The 23,630-nt window shown below is 40.7% G+C and overlaps 1 protein-coding gene across 4 annotated transcripts in view; it reads left to right on the forward strand.

Moving 5' to 3' along the window:
- Positions 1-988: 988 nt before the first annotated feature.
- DLG5 (discs large MAGUK scaffold protein 5) overlaps positions 989-23,630 on the forward strand; it is a 153,500-nt gene continuing 130,858 nt past the window's right edge. For 2 of the 4 annotated variants that reach the window (XM_031956410.1, XM_031956411.1), the window contains exon 1: positions 989-2,369. In XM_031956410.1, the coding sequence (XP_031812270.1) occupies positions 2,042-2,369 (328 nt within the window). In that variant the 5' untranslated portion in view covers positions 989-2,041. The remainder of the gene's footprint in view (positions 2,370-23,630) is intronic. The other 2 variants (XM_012553933.3, XM_031956409.1) reach the window with 1 other exon arrangement.

A 23,630-nucleotide genomic window follows, 5' to 3' on the forward strand; every position in this document is an offset into this window, starting at 1 on the left:
CTACAAAATTATCACGTCGCTGAGGGAAACAAGCCTATGCTCTAGAAATGGAGGAGACTCATCCCTCTGAAAGTGTTTTGTGGAGAAGAAGGCATTGGATTTGAAATGAAAGGCTCTGTGTTTGAATTCTGCGACTAGTTCTTTCTTACTACCTGTGCAATCTTAGATACTCTTTGTCGCCTCTCGTAAAATGAGGGGGATGGAATAAGAGAAGATTTAAGGTTCAACCATGAAGTCTATGTTTTTCCTTATCTGAACAATCCCTTCCCAGTCCCACTGCATCAGGATCCAATATACCTTGAGAGTATAGGCCAACCTGGGTCCCAGTTCTTCCCCATTCAACAATAGCTAGAAGTGAGTCAGTTTTTCCCTTTCCAATCTTACTGGAGGGGCAAGATCTCGAAAGGGGCGGAAGGAATGGCGATCAGAGGGAAGACTTGTTGCTTAGAGTTGAAGCTGAGGTAAGAATTTAGGTTGGGCTGACCAGACCTACTTCTGGATTTCAGATACAAGGGGTCTTGCGCTGAGAAACAGAAACGCTCTTCTTTGACTTTTTTTTTGAAGGAAGGGTTTGTCAGTTGAGGAATTTCTGGGTTAAAAAAGGCTTAGCAGCGTGCCTGGCACGTAGTAGGAGTTATATAAATACTTCTTCCCTGACCCTTCCCAAGCCCAGTTTGGGAAAAGGTTGATTAGGTGGGGATGGGAGTGTTGGATTTTTGGATGAAAGGGTGGAAAGGGTGAGTTTCGGACTGCAGGGATGGGAGGGCTGGGGTTTAGGATCTGGGGGTGAGAAGTAACGTAGAAGGGGTGGTCTAAAGCTCCAGGACTCCTTCAGCCCTCCCTCCCTCCCTCCCCCACAGCCCTAATCCCAGGCTGAATCCCGGCGGGACAGCGAGTGCGGCGCTCCGCCTTTGGGGGCGGGCCGGAGGCGGGGAGCAGGGGACCCCTCCTTTCTCCCCCGTCCCCCTCCTCCTTCGGCTGCTCCCCCTCCCCCTCTCGGGAGTCGGCCGCCCCGGCGCTCCAGGCGTGGAGTGAGTGACGGTCGGCGGGAGGAGAGCGCAAAGGAGGAGAGGAGTGGAGGAGAGCAAGGGAGCGGAGAGGGGAGGGACAGACCTAGCGGGAGGCGGCGACGGGGACCAGGCCGGCCATGGCGGAGCGGGAGGCGGTGCCGGCGGCCGGGGCCGGGGCCGGAGCCGGAGCCAGGGCCGGATCTGGGGCCGTGGTGGCCGCGGGGCCTCAGTGAGTGCAGCGAAGCTCGGGGAACTCGGGCCTGGGGAATCATGCCCCGGGGGCAGCGCCGAGGCTGCTGCAGCCGGGCCCGGGGCTGAGCGGCTGTCGAGGGGCTCGCGGACCTCGCAGCGCACTCTTGGGGTTCTTCATCCCAGATTGAGGTTTTGGTTTTGGCTTTTGTGTTTCTTGGCGGGCACGGTCGGAGAAGGCGGAGGTGAGCTGGGTGGGTGGGTGGGGGGCATGCCCGGCTGGAGCCCGGCCTCGGGGCGCGCCCCGGCCACGGCCGCCGCCCGCACCTCCTCCTTCTCCTTCTTCTCCTCCTCCTCCTCCTCTTCCTCCACCACCTCCTCCTCCAGCCCCGCTGCAGCAGCGGCAGCCAACATGGCTGCGCTTTTGAGCCCGGGAGGCGGCCGCCGCTGAGCCCTGCGCCCCTGTCCGCGGCCCCCGACTCCAGTCTATGGCCCTCCGGGAGCCCCGGCTCCCGCCACACTAGGGCTGCAGCTAAGACGCCCGCCCGCCCGCCTGCCGGCTCGCCCGTCAGCCTGGGGGGCGCCCCGAGCAGCAGCAGCAGCAGCAGCAGAAGCAGCAAGCAGCAGCAGCAAGCAGCAGCAGCAGCCGCTGCCACCGTCGCCGCCAAGCGGTCCTTCGCCCAGCCCCAGGCAAGAGGGGTTTTTTGCCGACTCTTGGTGCATCAGTCTCTGGATAAGGGGAGCTCTTGAAACCCCCTTCCTATAACGCTCTCCTGGCCGAAGGAGGCCGCCGAGGGAGGGGGGCCGCGTGGAGAAACCCACGGGGGAAGCTCCTTGGAGCCATGGAGCCGAAGCACCGGGAGCTGCTTGCTCATTGTCAGCAGAGCCTGGCTCAGGCCATGACTGAAGTGGAAGCCGTCCTGGGGTTACTGGAGGCGGCCGGAGCCCTGAGTGCCGGGGATCGCAGGCAGCTGGAAGAGGAAACGGCCGCTGCTGGAGGGGCCGGGGGCCCAGGGGCCAAGGCGGAGCTGCTGCTCAAACTCCTGCTCTCTAAGGAGCGAGACCATTTCCAGGACCTTCGGGTGGCCCTGGAGAAGACCCAGCCTCACCTGCTCCCCATCCTTTACCTGAACGGAGTGGCAGGGGCCCCTCAGCCCTCGGAGGGTGCAGGTAAGGGCAGATCAAAAGAGGGAACACCTCCAAAGACTTTGTAACCAGAATCAACCTCCTTTCCCTTTCTTAGTTTAATTCTGGAGGTCTGGCAGCCTATAGTGGACAGATTCCCTCCCTCCCACTCCCCCTCAATCTATATGAGGCGTTGCCTGGGGTTGATGAGATACCTGAATCTTTGGTCCTGTATATGAAGAGTTAAAACTATCCTGCATTTTCCTTGGGAAGCTTCTATATAGTGGGGCTGCCATTGACCTCCTAGAATCCCCATTTAGAATCCCTCTGAACTGGGGGAAACCTCAGGAGGCCATCTGGTCCTGCTTCCTGCTTTCACTACTCACAGTGGATGTTGGTTAAGCCTATTTTTAAAGCTCTTTAGGGAGTTCCCTTGGGAGACTGTTTCTGTACTTTTCATTTGGATAGTAGAAGCAACTAAGTATTCCTAGGCCCTGGTTGGAAGCCCGGCAACATAGGCTCCTCTCTGTTACTTCTCTTCTGGGCTCTCTTCTGGGCTCTCTCCTGGCCTCCCAAGATCCTGCCCCAGAGATTAAGCCCCAAGGAGGAATATCCCTCAAGGGGGGAGTGGGTGATGCTGAGAGAGGCCTTGGGGACTCTGGGAAAGGATGGAATGAGAGAAGTTGAGTCAATGAAGCTCAAGAAGTGTAGAATGCAGTCTTGCAATGAATTTATGGTCTCAGGCCATCTTCCCAGCAAGGGGCAGAGTGGGGAAGGTGGTGCTGGGGTCCAGTCCTGACCCTAGATGTGCTTCTTAGAGGAGAGGATGGGTGAAGAGTCTAAGCGTTTCTTTGCTTCTCTTCTGCTGCTGCTGGTTCCTTTGTCGAGTGTGACATTTGTACTTGGGTGGGGGACATCTAGGAATATCTGAGCAGGGGTCCACCCAGCTAGAGGCTTGTTTTGGGAGATGGTTGGATTTAATCAAAACATTTTTTTAAAATAAGGGAAGCCACTGGGAGGAGGCACTTGCCCAGAGGAATCCAAAAAGTGATAAAAAAAAAAAAAATCCCTGCCTGCTTCTTTTGATTTAAATGGCACCTGTTACTCTTTAGCACTTGGGGAATGACAGGGGAGGAATGGATGCTACCTTTTTAAAGAACCAGACTCTCTTTTTAGGAGAGCCGAGAGAAAGGCCTGAGAAGTATGCCCTCAGTGGTTGTGGGGAAACAGATCCAGACCTGTTCATTTGGCCATTAAAAGCCTTGCTTATTAAGACAATCATTTTTATTAGGTGCCCTCCATAACAAGCCGGTGAGGTGTGCACCTTGGGCTCCTCAGCGGGAAGAAACTGTGGCTCCTAATGCCTTAGTTATTTAGGGAGCTTGTTCTAGGTAGGGGCCCTGACGGTTCTTCCTGGCTCTGTCGGTCCCCTTAGAGCTACATTGTAAAACCCAGTCACTGTGTCTGTTACAGTGTCCTTGTTTTCTTGCCTTACTCGAAATATTATGGTGTGGGATACACTTCATAGTTTATAAAGTGCTTTTGCAAATGAGCTTGAGAGGCAATGTGGTGGAGGATGAAGGAGATCTGAGATTGGTCTTGAAGTCAGGAAGCTCTCAGGTTCGATTCTGACTCTAGCCCAGGGCACATTGTTTTTACTGTTCAGTGCCTCTGGCTGCTCTCTAGAATGATAATTACAGTTAATTTCATTCCAGTTGTTGATCTGCATTGTTGGAATAAGTTCTCTTTCTGGGAGTTCTCTATATCCATGATATCTGAGGTCTGGTTAAGAAAAAAAATTGGGGGATGAGTGGAGGTCTTTTGAGGATGCAAAGAAGTACCATAATTTGTCCTAATTATGTGGCAATTTCAACAGACCAATTTGTGGGTCTGGTGGTGGGTGAGGAATTGGCTTGAGTCATTGGATTGATCAAAGTTAAACTTAGGAGGAAATTATTTTTTAAAATTTAACTATTTTTTTTTCAGAGTATAGATTCATGTTTTTAAAGACTTTGATATTAATGATCATACTAGCTGATGTTTATATATGGGGTTTTATTCTGAGTGGGTGGGTGGAACATGGAATAGAGGACCAGCCGTGGAGTTAGGAAAAAAGGAAGCATGCATTTATTAAGCACCTAGTATATATTAGGTACTGAATTAAACTTTTTTTTTTTTGATAAATACTAATCTCATTTGATCTTGCAACAACTCGTGGAGGTGGGTATTATTCTTATTTTACAGTTGAAGATATTGAGAGAAACAAATTAAATGTCTACACAGCCATACAGCTAGTTAATAATAGTTGACATTTATATAGCACTGATTATTTGCCAGGCACTGTACTAAGTGCTTTACAAATATTATTTTATACTCACAACAGCCCTTGGAGGTAGATGCCATTATTATGCCTGTTTTATAAATGGGAGAATTGAGACAGAAAGGTTAAATGAATTATCTAGATCACACACCTCGTATCTGAGGTCAGATTTGAACCCAGGTTTTCCTGAATCTAGACCCAATGCTTTATCTGTTTTATGTCACCTAGATGTCTTAGTTCACCAGCTGACTCTAAAACCTAGTAACTGTGTGACTATGGACAAGTCAGCTGACTTCTTGGTAAGCCAGACAACTCTTTCCTGCTATATTTACAGATAGTTGCTTACCTGCATCACCTTTCCACACTGGGTGAAATCACAGATTTGGACTGATTGTTGTTGAAGGTAGGTATGTACAGGTATTCTTTCCCTTTCCCCATTTTCCAGTTGAGGAAATGGGGAACTTAGGGAAATTATGGCTTGCCCCGAGCTACATCTAATAAGTGTCAGAGGAAGGTTTGAAAACCAGGTCTCTACTGACTCCAGATTCACTACTCTTTCCAGCAGGCTATACTGACCTTTAGTTGTTAAAATTGTAGTCTTGTTTTTTAAAGCTTGATAACAGGATGTAGTGAAAAGAGTATTGGGTTTGGAATCAGTGCACCTAGGTTCAAGACTGGGGTCTGATGCTGGGCTCTGTGATCTTGGACAAGTCAGAAGATCTTCGATTTGGAAAGTTAGCAGACCATTTGAGGTCATCTCATCTATAGATCCTCTCATTTGAAGGGAACTGATGCTGAGTTAAGCAAGCAGCACCAGGAAAACATTGTATACAGCAACAGTAAGATTGTGTGATGATTAGACTTAGCTCCTCTCAACAATACTTTGATCCAAGACAACTCAAATAGACTTGGGATGGTCTATAAGATGCCCTATAAATGTCCCCATTGTATACCCTAAAGTGCTTTGTAAGCATGTTATTTTTATTAGTAGTATTAATAGCAATCACAAATAGTGCCTAATTTACAATAATTTTTAAAAAATGCTTCATTTTTATGAGTTTTAAGGGTTGGTGTGGCCAAATAATTCATTCTTTAGAAGATAACATCTTGCTAATAAATTTCCCAGAACTTGGTGAGGATGGTCTTTTTTTTTTTTTTTAATAGTTTTTTATTGACAAAACATATACACGGGTAATTTTTCAACATTGACCTTTGCAAAAACTTCTGTTCCAACTTTTCCCCTCCTTCCTCCCATCCCCTCCCCTAGATGACAGGTAGTCCCATACATGTTAAATACAATATATGTATATTTATTTATATAGTTATCTTGCTGCACAAGAAAAATCGGATTTAGAAAGAAGGTAAAAATAACCTGAGAAGAAAAACAGAAATGCAAGCTAACAATAACAGAGAATAAATGCTATGTTGTGGTCCACCCTCATTTCCCAGTGTTCTTTTGCTGGTTATCTCTGGTTCTGTTCATTATTGATCAATTGGAACTGATTTGGATCCTCTCATTGTTGAATTCAGCCACTTCCATCAGAATTGACCATCATATAGTATTGTTGTTGAAGTGTATAATGATTTTCTGGTTCTGCTCATTTCACTTAGCATTAGTTCATTTAAGTCTCTCCAAGTCTCTCTGTCTTCAGAGGATAGTCTTTTGATATCAGACTGTGTGTAATTAAATTGAGCTCAAAGCCTGTCCACTGTTGAACTGGACAGAGTTCATGTTCCTCTGGCATAGGAGGACCCAGAGCTGTCTTTACAGTCACTGGGTAAGGGTTCCATGGGGCACCTGAAATAAATATGTTGTTTTCCATAGATAAATGCTTTGTTTGTTTTCTGTGTCTTGGTTAAGGATGCTTTTAGGGGACAGAAGCTGATCCAGAGATGGGTTGGGGTTAAGATATTTATTCTTTAAAAGAATTCTTCCCATTTTTTGTGTAAGGATCCCCTTGGCATTTGGAAGTCTGTCTTAGAATAATATTTTTAAGTGCATAAAATGAAATTCATAAGATTAAAAAAGAAAACAAAGATTAATGGGAAAAAAAGGTAATTTTTTTTTTGTTTCACTGGAGTTCATAAACTCCTTGAAATCTATCCATGTACTCCAGACTAAGGATCCCTGCTCTAGAACAATGATTCCCAGATCATGTTTTGTAACATTACAGAATGAGTGTGGAGCACTGGAAAAACTTGCTGGTCAGGCATCCAGGAGACCAAGATCCTAATCCTGACTCATCTATTCACTTCCTGTGTGACCTTGAACAAGTCTGTTTCAATTTCCTTATTTGTAAATTGAGAGAGCCAAACTAGATGATTGTGATCTATACAAATTAGAGTGATGTGTAACTCCAGGTATTGAAAGTGATTTGCTTAAGCTTTCCATTTTCTCCCCTAAATGACAAGATTAAAAAAAAAATCAAGTGATATACATAGTATTTTGGAAGAGAGGGGATATACATTATAAATGAAACTACAGGAAGCATTTCCTTTTGGAAAAGTCTGAGAAAGAATATTGACTATTTTCAAGACACTCATGGATAATTGGCTATTCGGATCATGGGGTTATTAGGTTTAGAGCTTCCTTCATGTTACAGATGAAGTAAAAGATTTGTGGCCTGACTAGAGTCACACAGGTAAGCTAGTGATAGAGCTAAAAATTCTTATTCAGGTCCATTAAATCCAAAATCAATGCTTTTTCCCCACAGGATCAGGATAGTGAAGTAAAATTATTCTCCCGTCCAGTTTTTTTCTTCCTTGTGTGTCTTCACAGGCTTTTAGATCTGGGCTGGTTAGCAGATTGTCCTTCATTGTTAAGTACTTCACCTTCAGACATTTGAGAACAGCCTTTTAGGTATACTGCACTGTCCTAGGTACTAGGTGAGCTTCAAAGAGGAGCACAACAGGGTTCCCTGTCCTCATCAATTCAATAATGAGTAGGGGCCAGGTCAGCTAAGTGGCCAAACGGATAAGAGCATTGAGGTTGGAATCAGAAAAACTCTTCTCGAGTTCAAACCAGGTCTCAGATACTTATTAGTTGTGCGATTCTGGGCAAGTCATTAAATCTATTTGTCTCAGTTTGCTCATCTGTAAAGTGAGCTCGAAAAGAAAGTGGCAAACCACTTCGGCATCTTTGTCAAGAAAACCTCAAATAGTGTTGCAAAGGGTCAGACTGAAATACCTCAGCAGGGCAGGGAGTGATGACATGAACCATAATTGATTAGTAAGCTAACAAAATCCAAATGCTATATGAAGGCTATTGTTTATTGGGATAAGCAAGTAAGTAAATCAACAATAAGATTCTATAGGATCAGGGAAACTTTCATTGAGGATATGGTATTGAAGTTAAGTTGTAAAAGACAGATAAGATTTTAATAGACAGAAATGGGATGTAAGAAGCAATTAAGTCTAGAAAGCAATGTAGATGAAGATATATTGGAGGGATAGACTAGGAATGATGATAAATCCAATTAGAATAGAATATGTTATCCAAATATGACGGAATAGTGTGAAATAAGTCTAGGAAGCTATAGATGCACCAGATTGTGAAGAGCTTTGAATGCCTTTAATTTTGTGTGATAGGGAAAAGATCCATTGGAGGCTTTTGAGTGATGTGGCATGAATGCATAAAGAAGATTAATTTAGCAGTGATATTAATAATGAATCATTAGAAGGAAGAAAATAGAGGTAAAAAGGACTGGAGGAGATTATTGAAGTAGACCAAGAGAAGCTAATGAGAGCCTATAATAGAGCAGGGACAGTGAAAATGAGAGGGGATGTATTTATGATATATTGTTAGAAATTCAGTCCACAAGTGTTTAATTGAAGTTCGGAGTTTATCTAGTTTCCTATGTTGGAAGGGACCTCAGAGACTGTCTTCTGGACTGGAAGGTACCATCTTCCAGATGAGGAAAAATAGGCTCAGGAGATTGAGGTTATTTGAGGTAGGATTTGATTGCAAATCCTTTGTCTCCAAATCTGATGCTTTTTCCATTGTGCCCCACTGTATCTGGCCCAGAGCAAACCCTTGAGAAATGCTTGTTGAGTGAGTGACAGTGGATAGACCTGTCCAGCTGGGGAGGAGTGTCAGTGTTTGGGGAGTGCTGGGAAGGAAGATTGGAAAGATGCTCTTCAGTTGCAGAGAGGCTTCAATGCTGAGAACTGTAGACTTTACTGGGATGATTAACTACAGAGAAAAATATTTAATACAAATTCTGAACTTAAAAACACAAAATATAATGAGCATTTTCATATACAAAGTAAAATATAAAAAAAGAATTGTACATGAAATTGCAGTGCTGATTATGTATAACTTGCTTTTCTTTTTAAGTGTATAAGAAATTCAATATGTCACTTTCAAAGCTGTGTTTCTTGTTAGTGTTTCCTTACTGTTTTTTTCTTGTTTTTACCCATGTATTTAAAAAACGATTCAGTGATCCTCTACCACATCTTTTTTTTTTTTTTTTTATTAGCCTTATCATCAAAAGCATGGTTAGTGGTTACATTGATCAGAGTTCTTAAGTCTTTCAAAATTGTTTTTACAATCCTGGCTCTACTCACTTCATTTTATATCATCAGTTCATACACATCTTCCCAGCTTTCCCTGAAACATGCTAAGATGGAATAATCTTGACATGTGTATACACACATACTTATACATCATAAAGTCGTCTATTTTTGCATGTAATTATGCTAAACATTTTTGGTATACGACTCTATTAATTTAATTTCTGAGTTGCTCTTTTTTCTTTTTTCTTTTTTTTTTGGTTTCCTTGTTATCCAGGACTTTCTGTCTTTTTGTTTGTTTCTTACCCCCTCACCCCCACCCCCTGGCTTCCATCCACCCATTTTCCCTGCTTCTGGACAGTGAATGTTGGGGAGAATTTAATTCCCCAAGCATTTGTTAAATGCCTTTTCTTGTGTTAGGTTCTCCTGGGGAGAGAAAGAGTTTAGATGACAGGGTCTCTGCCCTTTCAAGTCTTTCATTTTAGTGGTAGATTATGACATACCAGTGACTAATGTAAAATAAAATGCATTGATAGCATTAATAACAAAATAGTGCCTGAAGTCTGAGGAAGTAAAGGGGAAGAGGACAGACCCCTATTCAGTTGCTTTTTTTCTTTCAGTTTTATGGTCTGGTTTAACAAGAAAGATTTAGGCTGAAGTGGAAAATGAATGGCCAACATGAGGTCTCTGAATGACGTCTGGATTGCATTTATCCACACTGATCCCTCCCCCGCTTACTATTAGGGCAGACTGATTGTACTGAATGAATGGTGTGACCCTTAGCAAGCCAAAGTCCTCTTCACGTCATCCAGGAAAATAATCTGCACAGAGCCAGTATGGGGTAAATTAATACTTCGCTGAGAGTTGTGGGAAGTTGAGAATGGGGGATGGGGAAGACTTGCTCATCTCTCATGGATATACCTCTTCAATTCTTCCAGCAAGCTCCTGATGAAAGCAGGTGGAAAGTTATCAGTCACTTGCCTGGCAAAGACCGAGAATAAGAAGGTCAAATTGACTGGGGCTGGATTCCAGGATTCATGTGGAGGCAGCACATTGCCTTTCCAGTGGCTATGAATGCTCTTGTGATAGCTGACCTGGCAATTGGGAATCTTGGGTTTTTGCTTTGGTTCTGCCATCAGCTCTGCCCTTGACCTTGGGAAAATTATCTAAACTTCTTAGGATTTTGGTGTCCCTGAATCTAAAACAGGAAGAAGAATACTGAGCTTGACCCTGTCTGGAAGAAACTTTGTCAGGACAAGCAAAAGATAGCTAACATTAAGGTAAAATCTGTAGGGTACAGAGAGTGTAGGGGATTACTCAAGTGGCAGCTTTCCTAGCTATTTGACTTAGTTACTGGTCTGCAGACAGCTGTGGATGGGGCATTGGAAAGATCCAGAGCTTGACTTGTTTCCTTGGGGTCTTAGCTAAAGTAACTCTTATAGCGATATAGAGTTAAAATTAGATGGTACCTTAGAGGCTTTTAAGTGGTACCCCCTCATTTTATGGTTTATAATTGATTTCATAATTACAATTGTAATTTGTGTTTTATAATTGAAGAGGGTATGTGCTTACCCATAGACACACAAGTGTAAAAGTGGGATTTGTACTCAGTTACCAGTCAGTATGCTAAAGAAAGAAGAATTTATTAAGCATCTCCTGTGTGCCAAGCATTATGCTAACTGTTATACATATTATCTCATTTGATCCTCATAACAGCCTTAAGGAGGTATGAGCTGTTATTATCTCCATCTTAGAGTTGAGAAAAGTAAGGCAGTCACAGGATAAATGATTTACTCAGGATTACACTGCTAGTAAGTGTCTGAAACTAGCAGCCCCTATTACCTGACGTCCAAGAAAGGGACAATTAGACATGGAAAAGTTTGTAGTGTCCAGATTTGAGGAGCCACAGATTTGACCATAGTATTGGTCAAACTATATCTGAAATGATGTATCCACTTCTGGGTCGCCTTTTGAAGATTATTAAATGAGACTTAGTTAAGGAATAAGGATAGTGAGAGAGCCAGAGACTGGATTGTGTGATGATTGTTTGAAGTAACTGGGGGCAAAGAGAAGACCAAGAGGTTGGGAGGAAACGAGATTGCTTTCGTCATTTGTTTCAAGGACTCTTTGTTTGGGAAAGAGGGTGGGCATATTCTTTGTAGTTCCATAGGGAAGAATTGGGATCATTGGGTAGAAGTCACAGAGAAGCAAATTTTTCATTTGATGCAAAGATGAACTTCCTAATAATTCAATTAGTTTTGGAAACATGAGGTAATGAGGTTTCTATTACCATTCAAAGGCTAGGTGCCTTTCTTTCTGGGTTAATCAAAAAGATTCCTGTACAGGGTAGGTTAGACCAGTGAACTTCTAAGCTCCCTTCTTATTCTGAGATTCTGTTATTTCAATCAGAAAATGCTAATCTTTTGTCTCAAAACTGGAACAAGTCTGGAGCTAAGGTAGCAGAAATAAGTTGAGGTAAAGAAATTAGTAATGTGGCCATTTCTCTTCTTTTAAACATCCTTTTTTTATTGATTTCATTGGAAATATCATCTTCCTTTCCCAAAGAACCACCCCTTATAGCAAAAAACAAAAAAGAAAAGAATTAATTAAAACCTATTAACACATCAAGCAAAGCTGATATCACATATACAGAGTTAGACTAACCCGTAATGCCCTACCTACGCAAGGAAAGGAGGAAGGTGGAGCCTTTAATTCCAGGACAATTTCTCCTTTGACTTCTGACTTAGCTTATAAACTCTAGATTTCCTTTCAGGAAGGAAGGTGCTCTTTAAAAATTACCAAGGAATAAGTCAAATGAGTGTCCTTGACTAATAAAAAACAGTTGCCGAGGGGTGGAAGGTATCACTTCCTTCCAGCCCATCTTTCTGCTCCTGAGAGGTCTGTACCCTCAATATTAAGTATTCCTTAACATAAGGCCATATTTCTTTCTTCTCATATGCTGAAGATAATTTTATTTATAATTTTATTTCCTGTTTTTTTTTTTTTTCCTTATTTTCCTTCAGTGACTTAGAATATTAAAGAAAGTTTAGTAAAGGCTCTGTCAGGTGAAGTTATCTCATACCAGGCTGGGACTACCACCTGACACTTAGTTTCAAGGTCCTTCAGTTGTTCATCCTGGCCTGACTCAATCTTTTTGCAAGACTGGATTCTGGGATGAGGAATAGGATGAGTGAGATGCTTTCTTATAGCCCCCTTCCCCTGGCTCAGTTCAACACATTCAACGTACCCAGAGGTTATGATCACATAAGGAGATCGATCACACAGGGAGATTGGTTCACACTTTGAATTAAATTTTGTGTGGGGCACCATGGCATGGATGGCTACTAAGTGGTCAGGGGATGCCTTTTTTTTTTTTTCTTGTGACAAAGCTAAAGCCACCCAGGTTTAACTGTTCTGACCAGTGGTTGCTTAGACACAGCACAAAGCAGAGGTAGATTGAGTTACAAAGACTCAGTCTGTCTCTTTGGTTGTCTTTTCATGTGTCTGTCTCTGTCATGTGACTCCCTCTCCCACTTCTTTTCTCTCATCCTCTTCCTCTCTTTTTCTCCTTTACTCCCTCTTTCTCTCTCTTTCTCCTTCCTTCTCTCCCTCCTTCCCTCCTATCTCCTCATTCCTCCCCCTCTCTCTTCTTTTTCTTTTTTTTCTTCCCTCTTTGGTTTTCCTTCATTCCTGCCTGTTCTCTCTCCCTTTCCCTTTCTCTCCCCTTCCTTCCCCCTTATTTCCTTTTTCCTCTTTTTCTCTCCCTTCTTTTTTCCTCATCTCCCTTCTTTCTCTCTTTTTCTTTTTACCCTTCTTCCTTCTTCCCATCTCTCTGTGTCTCTCATTTATTTGTTAAAAATGTTGGGGGGAAAGACTTTTATAATGAAGATAAGAAAAACCAGTTGGGATAATGACTATGATCTATCTTGGGCAATGGCATGGCAACCTTGACTCACTTGATTTCCTTTAAAAATAAAAAGCAGGGAATGCAACAAATACCATCTAGTAGTAAATTAGAGATCAGGGGGCCGTTGTAGTTTTACCCAGTCCAGTTAGAAATGACTGGTCATACCAGGGTGCATTTATGGGCTGTTTTATTTATTTACTTATTTTTATTAAAGCTTTTTATTTTCAATGCATATGCATGGATAATTTTTCCCTTGCAAAACCTTGTGTTCCAAATTCGCCCCTCTTCTGTAGATGGCAAGTAATCCAATATATGTTAAACTTGCTTTTTTATTTTGTTTTTGCTGAGGCAATTGGGGTTAAGTGACTTGTCCAGGGTCACACAGCTAGGAAGTGTTAAGTGTCTGAGATCAGATTTGAACCCAAGTCATCCTGATTTCAGAACTGGTGCTCTATTCACTGCGCCACCTAGCTGCCCCCATATGTTAAACATGTTAAAAATAGATGTTAAATCCAATATATGTATACATATTTATACAGTTGTCTTGCTACACAAGAAAAAGATCAAAAAGAAAAAAAATGAGAAAGGAAAAAAAAAAAAAAGCAAACAACAACAAAAAGAGTGCCTTTCTTTCTGGGTTACAATCAAAGAGATTCCTGTACAGGGTAGGTTAGACCAGTGGACTTCTAAACTCCCTTCTTGTTCTAAGATTTTAAAGGAGGCATTTGACAGAGCTGATGGCCGCACTGTGAAACAGATAGTAAAAGTAGGATTGTTCCCATTTTATAGGTGAGGAAACAGTCTCAGAAGTTAAGGTATTTGTCCATGATTGCAGCTGGAGTTTAAACTCTATGTCTAGGGTTCTTTCTATTGTTTTGTCTCTTCAAATGGTAAACATGAATGTGCTAGTAATAGATGAAGACCAGGGGATGACCCCAGCAGGTAACTGTGTCTTTGGTCCAGGAGAATTCCTCCATCTTGATTTGTTTCTTTCCGGGGGTATCTGATAAGGGTCAATTGGTGCATAAGGATGAAATCATTGGACAAAAATGATTTTGTTATGGATCATTCCTGGGTTCCATTTATCCAGTCTTGTCTTGGGTCCCATTACTCTGCAAAATAGCAATGCTCTTTTCAAATGGAAAATAATCATTTCTTCCTAGCTTTTCTTTAAGTACCTTCTTTCAGTCAGTATATACCTTTTTTCTCTTTTATATTATACTTATTTGATGATTGGACCTTTGTTTTAGGAAAATCACTTTAGTAACTGAATGGAGATTCAATTGAACTGAGGAGAGACTTGAGGCCTCAAGCCCATCAGTAAGCTGTTGCAGTAGTGGAGATAAGAGGTGATGAGGGCCTTGAATTAGGGTGGTAGCAGTGTCAGAAGGAGAAAACGAGGGATATAGAGGAGATATTTACGGAGGTGAACTCTTCAGGCCTTGACAGCAGCTTGGAAATAGGAGGTGAGAGAGAGTGAGGAATAAAGAATGACTCCTAAATTGTGAGCTTGGGTGACTCTGGAAGATGGTGTCCTGGAAGGAATGGTGAGGTTAAGAGCAAAGATAGTTCTCTTTTGGATATGTTGTATTTAATATGTCTTTGGACATATTCAAGATGTCTGATAAACAGGAAGATTAGAAGTCAATAGAGAGACTGAGACAGGAAAGTTAGATTTGAGAACCATCAGCATAGAGATGGTAATTAAATCCCTGGGAAGTGATGAATCACTAAGTGACATAGTATAGAAGGAGAAGAGGGCCCAGGACAAACTCCTGAGGAGACTTATGGTTAGAGGGCATGATCTGGAGGAGGATCCAGCAAAAAAGGCAGACAGAACAGCCCGAGAGGTAGGAGGAAAACCAGAAATGTGCCAAAAAACCTAGAAAGAAGAGGATATTTTGATATATACGGAAGGCCATTCTTTGTTTCTTTGGCTTCCTTGGGATATGTGCCCAGTATTGGGACAGTTAGATCATATTATTGACATTTTAATCATTTTTAAAATTCCTGATTGGTTTAGATTGCATGTCACATCTCTGCCAACTTTATATTAATTAATATTTCTGGACCTCCCATTATCACTCTAATGTTTATCATTATTTGATAGGTATCAGGATGATATCTCAGAAGTTTAAATTTACATTTGTCTTATAATTAATGATAGTATTTTTATATATAATATATATATATATACATACACTATATATAACTATATAAGTGTATATATGTAGATACACACACACACACACACACAGGAAATATATATATATATATATATATATATATATATGAAATTTTCCTGCGTGTGTGTGCATGTGTCTGTGTATAAACACACACATCAAAACATATATCAAATACAAGCACACGTGGCTGGACCTCCCTATCTGTTCCAGGCTGGAAATGCAATGGCTTCTATGACTATGGCCCATTCAATTACTGATTGGTCTAGAGGATATGACCTGAGCTTTTTCTAATGTGGGCTAGTTTGCTCACCTAGCACAGCTTGCTGGCTTCCCCTGGCTCACTGGGGCTCACCAAACAGATGCTAGCTTTAGTCTGGAGACTGGTTAGCTTTTACTCAAGTGTAGCTAAGTCTTGAACCTTAAGTTCCATCAGACTGAGCCTTCCCTGTAGTAGGAAATTATAGTCATGTGTTATCACATAGTACATGGCTGTTGATAGCCTCTGTTTTGTTTTTTTGTTTTTTAACTTTTCATGTCCTTTGACCATTTGTTGATAGATAAATGGCTTTCGGTCTTAGGTTTTTATTAATTCCTTATGCTAAATATATATATCAGACTTTCATCAAAGATTCCCCTTCCTCTCTTTACATCCCTATCTCCTCTTACTCAAGAAGCATTGATTTTGTTTCTTCGAAAAGCTTTTAAATTCCATGTAATTGAAATTATTTATTTTTGTCTCTTGGCATCTTCTTTGCCATTGGCTAAGAATGCTTTCCTCTAACCATAGTTGTGAAAGGGGGAATCCTTATCTGCTTTTCTATTCTTTTGATTACATTTTCTATGTAGTTTACTCATCCATTTGTAGGTTGATAGGCTGTATTGTATAAGTCTGGTCTAAATCTATGTTTTGCTAAACTACTTCCCCAGGTTTCCCAAGAATTTTTATTGATTAAGAAGCCCTTCTGTGGTCTCAGTTTTATTGAACATTTGGTGACTATTTCCAAAAGAAATGATTCCTTCAAGTACCTAATGATACTTAATTATTAATCAATCAGCAGATTTATTGCGTGACTTTTTGTGAAGAGAAAGTTTCATTTCTTCTCTTTTAAGAGCTTATAGAAAGTGTTTAACCAATAATTTTTGATAGGTTGATTATATTTTAGGGATGGAGACAGGGATTTCTCACAGAAAAGGTTAACTAGTTACAAAGTAGCATTTGCTCAGTACTTAAATAAGTCTTATGAGCAGTTAAATTCAGAGGTGAAAAGATCTCTATCCTGTTTTCTATAGGAGGCTTTTCCTATCAGTCAATGAACATTTATTAAGCACCTACTGAGTGCCAGGGACTATGCTAAATGCTGGGGATACAGAAAGAGGCAAAAGATTTTCCCTTTCTCAAGGAAATTACAATTTAATGGGGGGGGGTGGCGAGGAGACAACAAGCAAATATATACAGAAAAGTTACAGACAGGATAAAGAAGAAATAATAAAGAGAACAACAGGCACTAGAATTAAGAGGGATTCCCTATGTTAATTATTTCTAATTTATCCTCTCTAGGACTTGTTTGTACATATTTGTTTGCTTGATGTCTCCACTATTAGATTATAAGCTCCCTGTCTTTTACCCCCTTTTTTTGTATCTTTAGCACTCAGCACAGTGCCTGGCATAGAGTAGGTGTTTAATAAATGCTATTGACTAGCTGACTGACTATTGACTGACTGACCGACTGACTCTGGAGTATTTGGGTTCAGTTAGAAGCCAGAAGGGGCTCAAGGATGATTTAATCTGACCTCTGCTTTTCTAGGTGAGGAAATGGAAGCAGAGGGAGAGTTTGGACCTGTGTCTGGAACGATCCGGTGGACTCTGAAGGAGAGAGTTTGTGTGGAAGTGGAAAAGCATAATGGTTAGTGCAAGGAGGACAACAAGATGCATCAGTCTAGCTGGAGTTTATGCTGGGGAGCTGGGGAAACAGTACATTCTGTGAAGATCAGGAGTTTATAGGGTCGTTTTGTCCCTGCTGAGATGTTTTTGAAACGCTTATATTACAAGTCCAGAAAAATAAGCTTAGACCTAATGAGAATCAGGCAGCAGCCCCAAGGAGAGACTGAACAGGCTGGGCCTCTGCTTTCAATCGTTCCCTTTGTAGTTGGCCCTTCCCCGAGCCTGCCTGACGCACAGCTGAGGGAGGGCTGAGCAGAACTCTGAGTCTGTGTGTCTGGGCTTATGCTGGTCCCTGAGCCCAGGGGTACAGGAAACAGTAGCAGGAGGTGGAGAAGATGGGAGGAGCGGTGACTGGATCATTAATTTTATTTGGAGCCAATGTGGATTTCTTAGGCAGGAGCAAAATTTTTGCATATTCTTGGTTTGTTTATTTAAAAAAAAAAGATGCTTGTTTTTGAGATTGCAATTATGTCTCAAGTTCAAAATCACTGACATTTAATGAGGCAGCAGTGATTCTGTAGTTGTTATAGCACTTCATGTCCTAGTAGGCTCAAAGAGAAATTACATCTTGAGTAGTAAACTGCCTACTGTTCCCCTCCCGCACATTCATACGGGCAGCAAAGATGCTGTCATCTTTATTAGAACGAACCACTGATAACTCAGTTCTTCTTGTCCTTTTCCACTGAAATGACGCCGTACAATGTGCTACTCTGTCTGAAATGAGGTGGTTCAGTTCAGGCAGGTTGTTCACACACATACAAATAGTGAGATCGTTGTAGTTTTCACTGTTGAGGACCCTTTTATATTCCCCGTACAAAGAGGAACAGCCTTTGGTTAAGGAAATGGTGACTTATAAGGAAACAAATGTTTTTTTAAATCTTATAGAAGTTTGTGTCAGAGCAGATGAAGATTACCTATTTTAGCACTCATTTCTTTTCTTATTTTAAATGAAAATCTTCTTTTACTCCCTTTCTCCTCTCTCCTCCCAATGAGAAAGCAAGAAAAACAACTCTGTATTAAAAATATGTATAGTCAGCAAAACAAATTTTCACATTGGCCATGTCCAAAAAGAAAAAAAATAGTCTCACCCGGTACTCTGAACCCAATACCTGTCTGTCAGGTGCTGGATGGCATGTGGGATTGAGTCCCTCTAGAATTGTGTTTGTTCATTGTATAGGTCAGGGTTCCCAAGTCTTTCTAGAGACAGCTGGAGTCAGGAAAGATCTGAATTCAGATCTAGTCTCAGACTGTTTACTGGTATGATACTGGGCAAATCACTTAAACTTTGGCTCATTTTCCTCAGTTGTAAAATGGGATAAAACAGCCTCTCCTTCTCAGTGTTGAGAGGATTAAATGAGATATTGAAAAAAAATAGGGTGCTGGAACTTACTAGGTGCTTAATGTTTGTTCTCTTCCCTTTTCAGAATTCTTTGTCTTTACTTTTGTCAATCAATAAACATCTATTAAACACTCGTATTTATTTTATGTGTATGTGTATGTATATATCCATAGTGGTTTTTTATGTGTATGATACATAGAATCATAAAGGATTTGTATTTGAAGGGGAATCATCAGCCAACTAGTTCAACCAATAAATGACTGAGAATCTCCTCCTACTGTCATTAATAGCCAAATGATCATTCAATCTTTGCTTGAAATCCTTAAATAAAGGGGAGCCCTCTACCTGCTAAAAGCAGTAGCTATCATTTAGGGATGGCCATTCATTGTAAGGAAGTTTTTCTTACCTCAAGCCTCAGTCTGTTTGTGACTTCTGTCTTGTTCCTTTTTGCCCTGAAATCTAAATTTAAACTAAGTAAGTCTAATCCCTTCCAGATATTTGAAAGTAACTGGCAAGTCATGACTCCATCTTCTTTTTCTAGCTTTTTTTTTCTCTGAGCCAAACATCCTCTATTTCTTTAACTGATCTACCGGGAGTCATGAACTCAAGACTTTATTATCATCATTGTCCACTCATGGATTTCTCCAATTTAATAGGTATCTGTCTTAAAATACAGCATCCAGAACTGAATACTTCTATGTGTAAGAATAATTTCCATCTCCCTGAGCCTAGACATTTTTTGGGATCACCTGAAATAAGATTTGTAGCAGAGTTCCTGACACTTAATAGGTACAAAATAAATGATTCTTCTCTTTCCTTCTCCTCCTTCTCCCTAGCCCTTCTCTCTTCTCCCTTCCTCTTTTACTTATCTTAGAAGAGCATTGAAGAAACTTGACTGCTGATTTTGCTTCAAACTTCCCCTATAACCTTCAATAAGTTACTTCACTTCTATGAAATTTATCTGTAAAATGGGGACTGAAAATAAAGGGAGATGATGACTTTGAAAATGCTTTGCAAAAGTTAAAATATTTATGAATTATTAATATAGACTAGGAGTTCTTAACTTTTTTTGTGTGTATATCCTGGACTCCTCTGAAAGCCTGCTGAAACCTTTAGAACCTTTTCTCAAAAAATGTTTTTAAATGCATAAAACAAAATATCTAGGAATATAAAGGAACCATTTATATTGAAATAGAGGCAATTGACAAGAAAACAGATCATGATTTAAGAGTAGGTTTATTAGAGTAATTTCAAAGTAGGGATAAACATGAATGCTATTTTGAGATATTGGCAACATCTGTAATGTGATATGAAAATATCTTTGATTTCTGTTGGTGATTGTTTCTAATCTGTGTTGTTGCCTACATTCATAATGGAAGGAAATGTAAAATTTTATGTAGAGGTTCATGAACATAAATACATTTTTCCCCCATGCAATTTAACAGACCTTCTGAAATCTTTCCAAGTGCTCCAGTTTAAGAACCTCTGATATAGGACTCCTATGTACTCTAAAAGTCCTATAATGGGAAGATGATGACTAGATGAAAACAGATTTGTCAGACAACAGGCATTTATTAAGCACATGTTCAAGACATTGTGCTAGACACTATGCATACAAAGAAAGACAAAAGACAATCATTCTCAAAGAGCTCTCAGTCCAGTAGGGAAGAGAACATACAATTATGTATAAAGGGAAGGCACTAAGATCAAGGGGGACCGAAAAGGGCTTCTTGTAGAAGAATGGAATATGAACGAAACCAGGGAGGTTTTTTCATTTTGATACTTGCACAAGTAATCTTCCTGCATATTTTCTTCAGAACATGTAAATTTGCCTTGTCAGCATCCCCACGGGGTGTTAATTATTCTTCTTTGAATTTTTTTCTTTGAAAAATAATTATTGACATCTTTGTTCTCAAACTGCATTCATCCCCCAAATATATGCCTTCTCCTTTATTGAGCAAGCCATCCCTTGTAACAAAGAATCAGATTAAGAAATCTGTTCAACAAAACACATCAACCTTATCTGACAATTTACACATTATTCCATATCTATTCCCCCTTACCAGTGTAAAGAAGCCTTTCTTGAGTTTTAAGTTAAATTAGAAAGCCATTTCTCTGGAGGAAAAAAAAATATTAAAAATCTCTTTTATGCTAATTGCCAGTCAGATCATTGAGATAAATACTTCTGTGCTTTTTTGTGTTTTATTTTCTAGGAAGGGAAGCAATTTAATAAAAATACTTAACTTTTGTTTATCGGCATATATGTTCTGTCATATATTTTCAGGCCCATTTGATTCTTGGCAAACCAGTGAAATTGGGAGAGCAGGGATGATTCTCTTCATTTGCTAGATGAAGAAGCTGAGGCCCTGAGAGACTGAAATGACCTGCCTGAATTTGCTCAGTGAATTAGTGGCTAAAATGGGACCAGAAAGCAGGTCATTGTTAGAACAGTCCTTATCCTGGAAAGCTGATTTCCTGGAGAGGAGTTTTCCTCATTGGAAGACGGTTACTTCCAGGGTTCCTTGGCATTTTACCCACCTGACTATCCCACACAGTTTGAGTGAAATTCTGGACACTGAGGACAATATATGGGAGAGCACTTAATATGGACTCCTTTCCTTGTTCCTTGTAGAAAGTAATCTCTCAGTTTTGCTCATTTTGACTAAAAGCAAACAAAATAAACAAGTGAATGGAGAGGTATCACTGTCTTCAGCCTTACTGGTAGAACTGATAGAACCTTTCATTAATTCCACTAATTTCATTAATTCATTTTCACTTTAGATTATCCTGCCCACCTCACATATAACCTGGGCAGATGAGTAACTGAGTTTGAAAAGAGTGGTTGGTATTCTTCATTTATTTCTCTTTTTTGAATTTGGGAATATCCTATAATAAGGCTTTTGCTTCATTGCCTGATATCTGATCTTGGAATCTGGAGACTTAGATGTGAAACTTGATTAATATTTGCTATGAACTTGAAACAGTCAAAAAGCATTTATTAAATGCTATTAATTTATCAAATGCCTCCTCACTGTATACCAGGTGCTGAACATATATAAAAGACAAAAATAAATTAGTCTCTGGTCTCAGGGAACTTAAATTTTAATAGGGCAGGTAATATTTGCATAAATAACTATATGCAAACTAAGTACGATAAATTTTGGGAGTGCAGGGGTAGTTACCAGGATAGAGATCAGAAAAATCTCCATGAAAAAGGGACTCTTGGTAGTAATCATTTAACTTTTTTTAACCTCAGTTTCCTAATTCTCTAATGGAGATCTTTATAGTTGGCTTTATCTGTCTCATTAGAGTATTCTGAAGGGTAATATTTTATAAACTTATACATTTATATTTCTTTTTTTTTAATTTTTAGAGCTTTTTAGTTTTAGAACATGTGCACAAATAATTTGATTACATTGACCCTTTGCATAGTCTTGTGTTTCAGATTTTCTCCTCCTTCCCCCTACCCCCTCTCCTAGATGGCAAGCAATCTAATATACGTTAAACATGTTAAAAAAATATGTTAAATCCAATATGTATAAAAATATTTATATAATTCTCTTGCTGCACAAGAGAAATCAGATCAAAAAAAGAATGTAAATGAGAAAGAAAATGAAATGCAAGCAAACAACAACAAAAAGAGTGAGAATGCTATGTTGTGATCCACATTCAGTTCTCCACGGTCCTCTCTCTGGGTGTAGATGGCTCTCTTCATCATGAGATCATTGTAACTGGCCTGAATCCTCTTATTGTTGAAGAGAGCCATGCTCATCAGGATAGTCTTGCTGTTGCTGTGTATCCTGATCTTCTGGTTCTGCTCACTTCACTCAGCATCAGTTCATGTAAGTCTCTCCAGCCTCTTTGTATTCATCCTACTGGTCATTTCTTACAGAACAATAATATTCCATAACATTCATATACCACAGCTTATTCAGCCATTTCCAACTGATGGGCTTCCACTCAGTTTCCAATTTCTTGCCACTACAAAAAGGGCTGCCATAAACTAATTGCTATTTCCATATGAATTGTTAGTAAGTAGCTATTAGTATCATCATGAAAAACTGGGCTATATGAAAGAGAGGTTGCTCCTTGTGGTCTCTGATCTCATTTCTCTAATGAGAAGCTAGGTCTGATGATCAAGGGGGTCCCTTTTTTTGGCCCTAAAATAGAGACAGCATGCATAGTGCAGTGGGAAGAACTCTGAATTTGGGGTCAGAGAACCTAAGTTAAAATCCTCTGTCGGCCTCATAATCTGTGTGTGACGTTGAGGAAATCATGGGGAAATCAGTGAAGGCGTGGGATTAGCTGACCCCTGAGGATGCTTCTGGGATCCTGTGGGAATGTCCCATTCAGATGCTCCTGCACTGGGAGCCTGGGCAGGATTTAGAACCAGCCTTTGGGGAGAAGTCACTTGTGGAGGAAATGCAGACTGACTCAAAAGTTCGGTTAGGTCTCTTGCAGGGAGTTTCTTCTGTTGCTGGTTCTTTTTCCGGGCGTGCTTTAAGCCCCGGCACTTCAGTAAAGGGCATGCAAAGCCTGGCCTCTGAATTTTCTTTGTTGTCTTTCTTTTGCTCTCCTTTTCAAAACTATTTTTGTCCTTTGGCATCGCTTCAGAAGGCTGCTGAGCCGTATCATTGAAAATAACCCAGAGTTGGCAGTGTTTGGGTTGAGGAGCCAGAGTGCTGCTTGATAAAGGGTAGGGAACGCTGTCAGGTTTTTACGTCAAGAACACTTCCATGGTAACTCTCTGTTAGGTGTTGCTCTCCCAGGATGTGCGGGCATCTGTTTGGCTCTGGGCATCCTCAAGGAGCTGCAGACTTCTCTCTTGTCTTCTAGGACACAGAAGGCATGATGTGTGGGATTCAGTTTGTCTTAGGAGGTTGCCTTCCTGCAAGGTGTCATAGGAAAAACATTGGGCACAGAGTTAGAAAACCTATGTTTGTGGCAGCCTTGTGAAGTTAGGGACCCACTGCTTCTCAGAATAATGTTTTTCATACTATTTTCACTCTTTTTTCTGTATTGTATTTTCCTTCTCATTTTTTTTTCTTTTTGATCTCATTTTTCTTGTGTAGCATGATAATTATGGAAATATGTATAGAA

Source organism: Sarcophilus harrisii, chromosome 2 (genome assembly GCF_902635505.1).
Source record: "Sarcophilus harrisii chromosome 2, mSarHar1.11, whole genome shotgun sequence".
Lineage (NCBI taxonomy): Eukaryota > Metazoa > Chordata > Mammalia > Dasyuromorphia > Dasyuridae > Sarcophilus > Sarcophilus harrisii.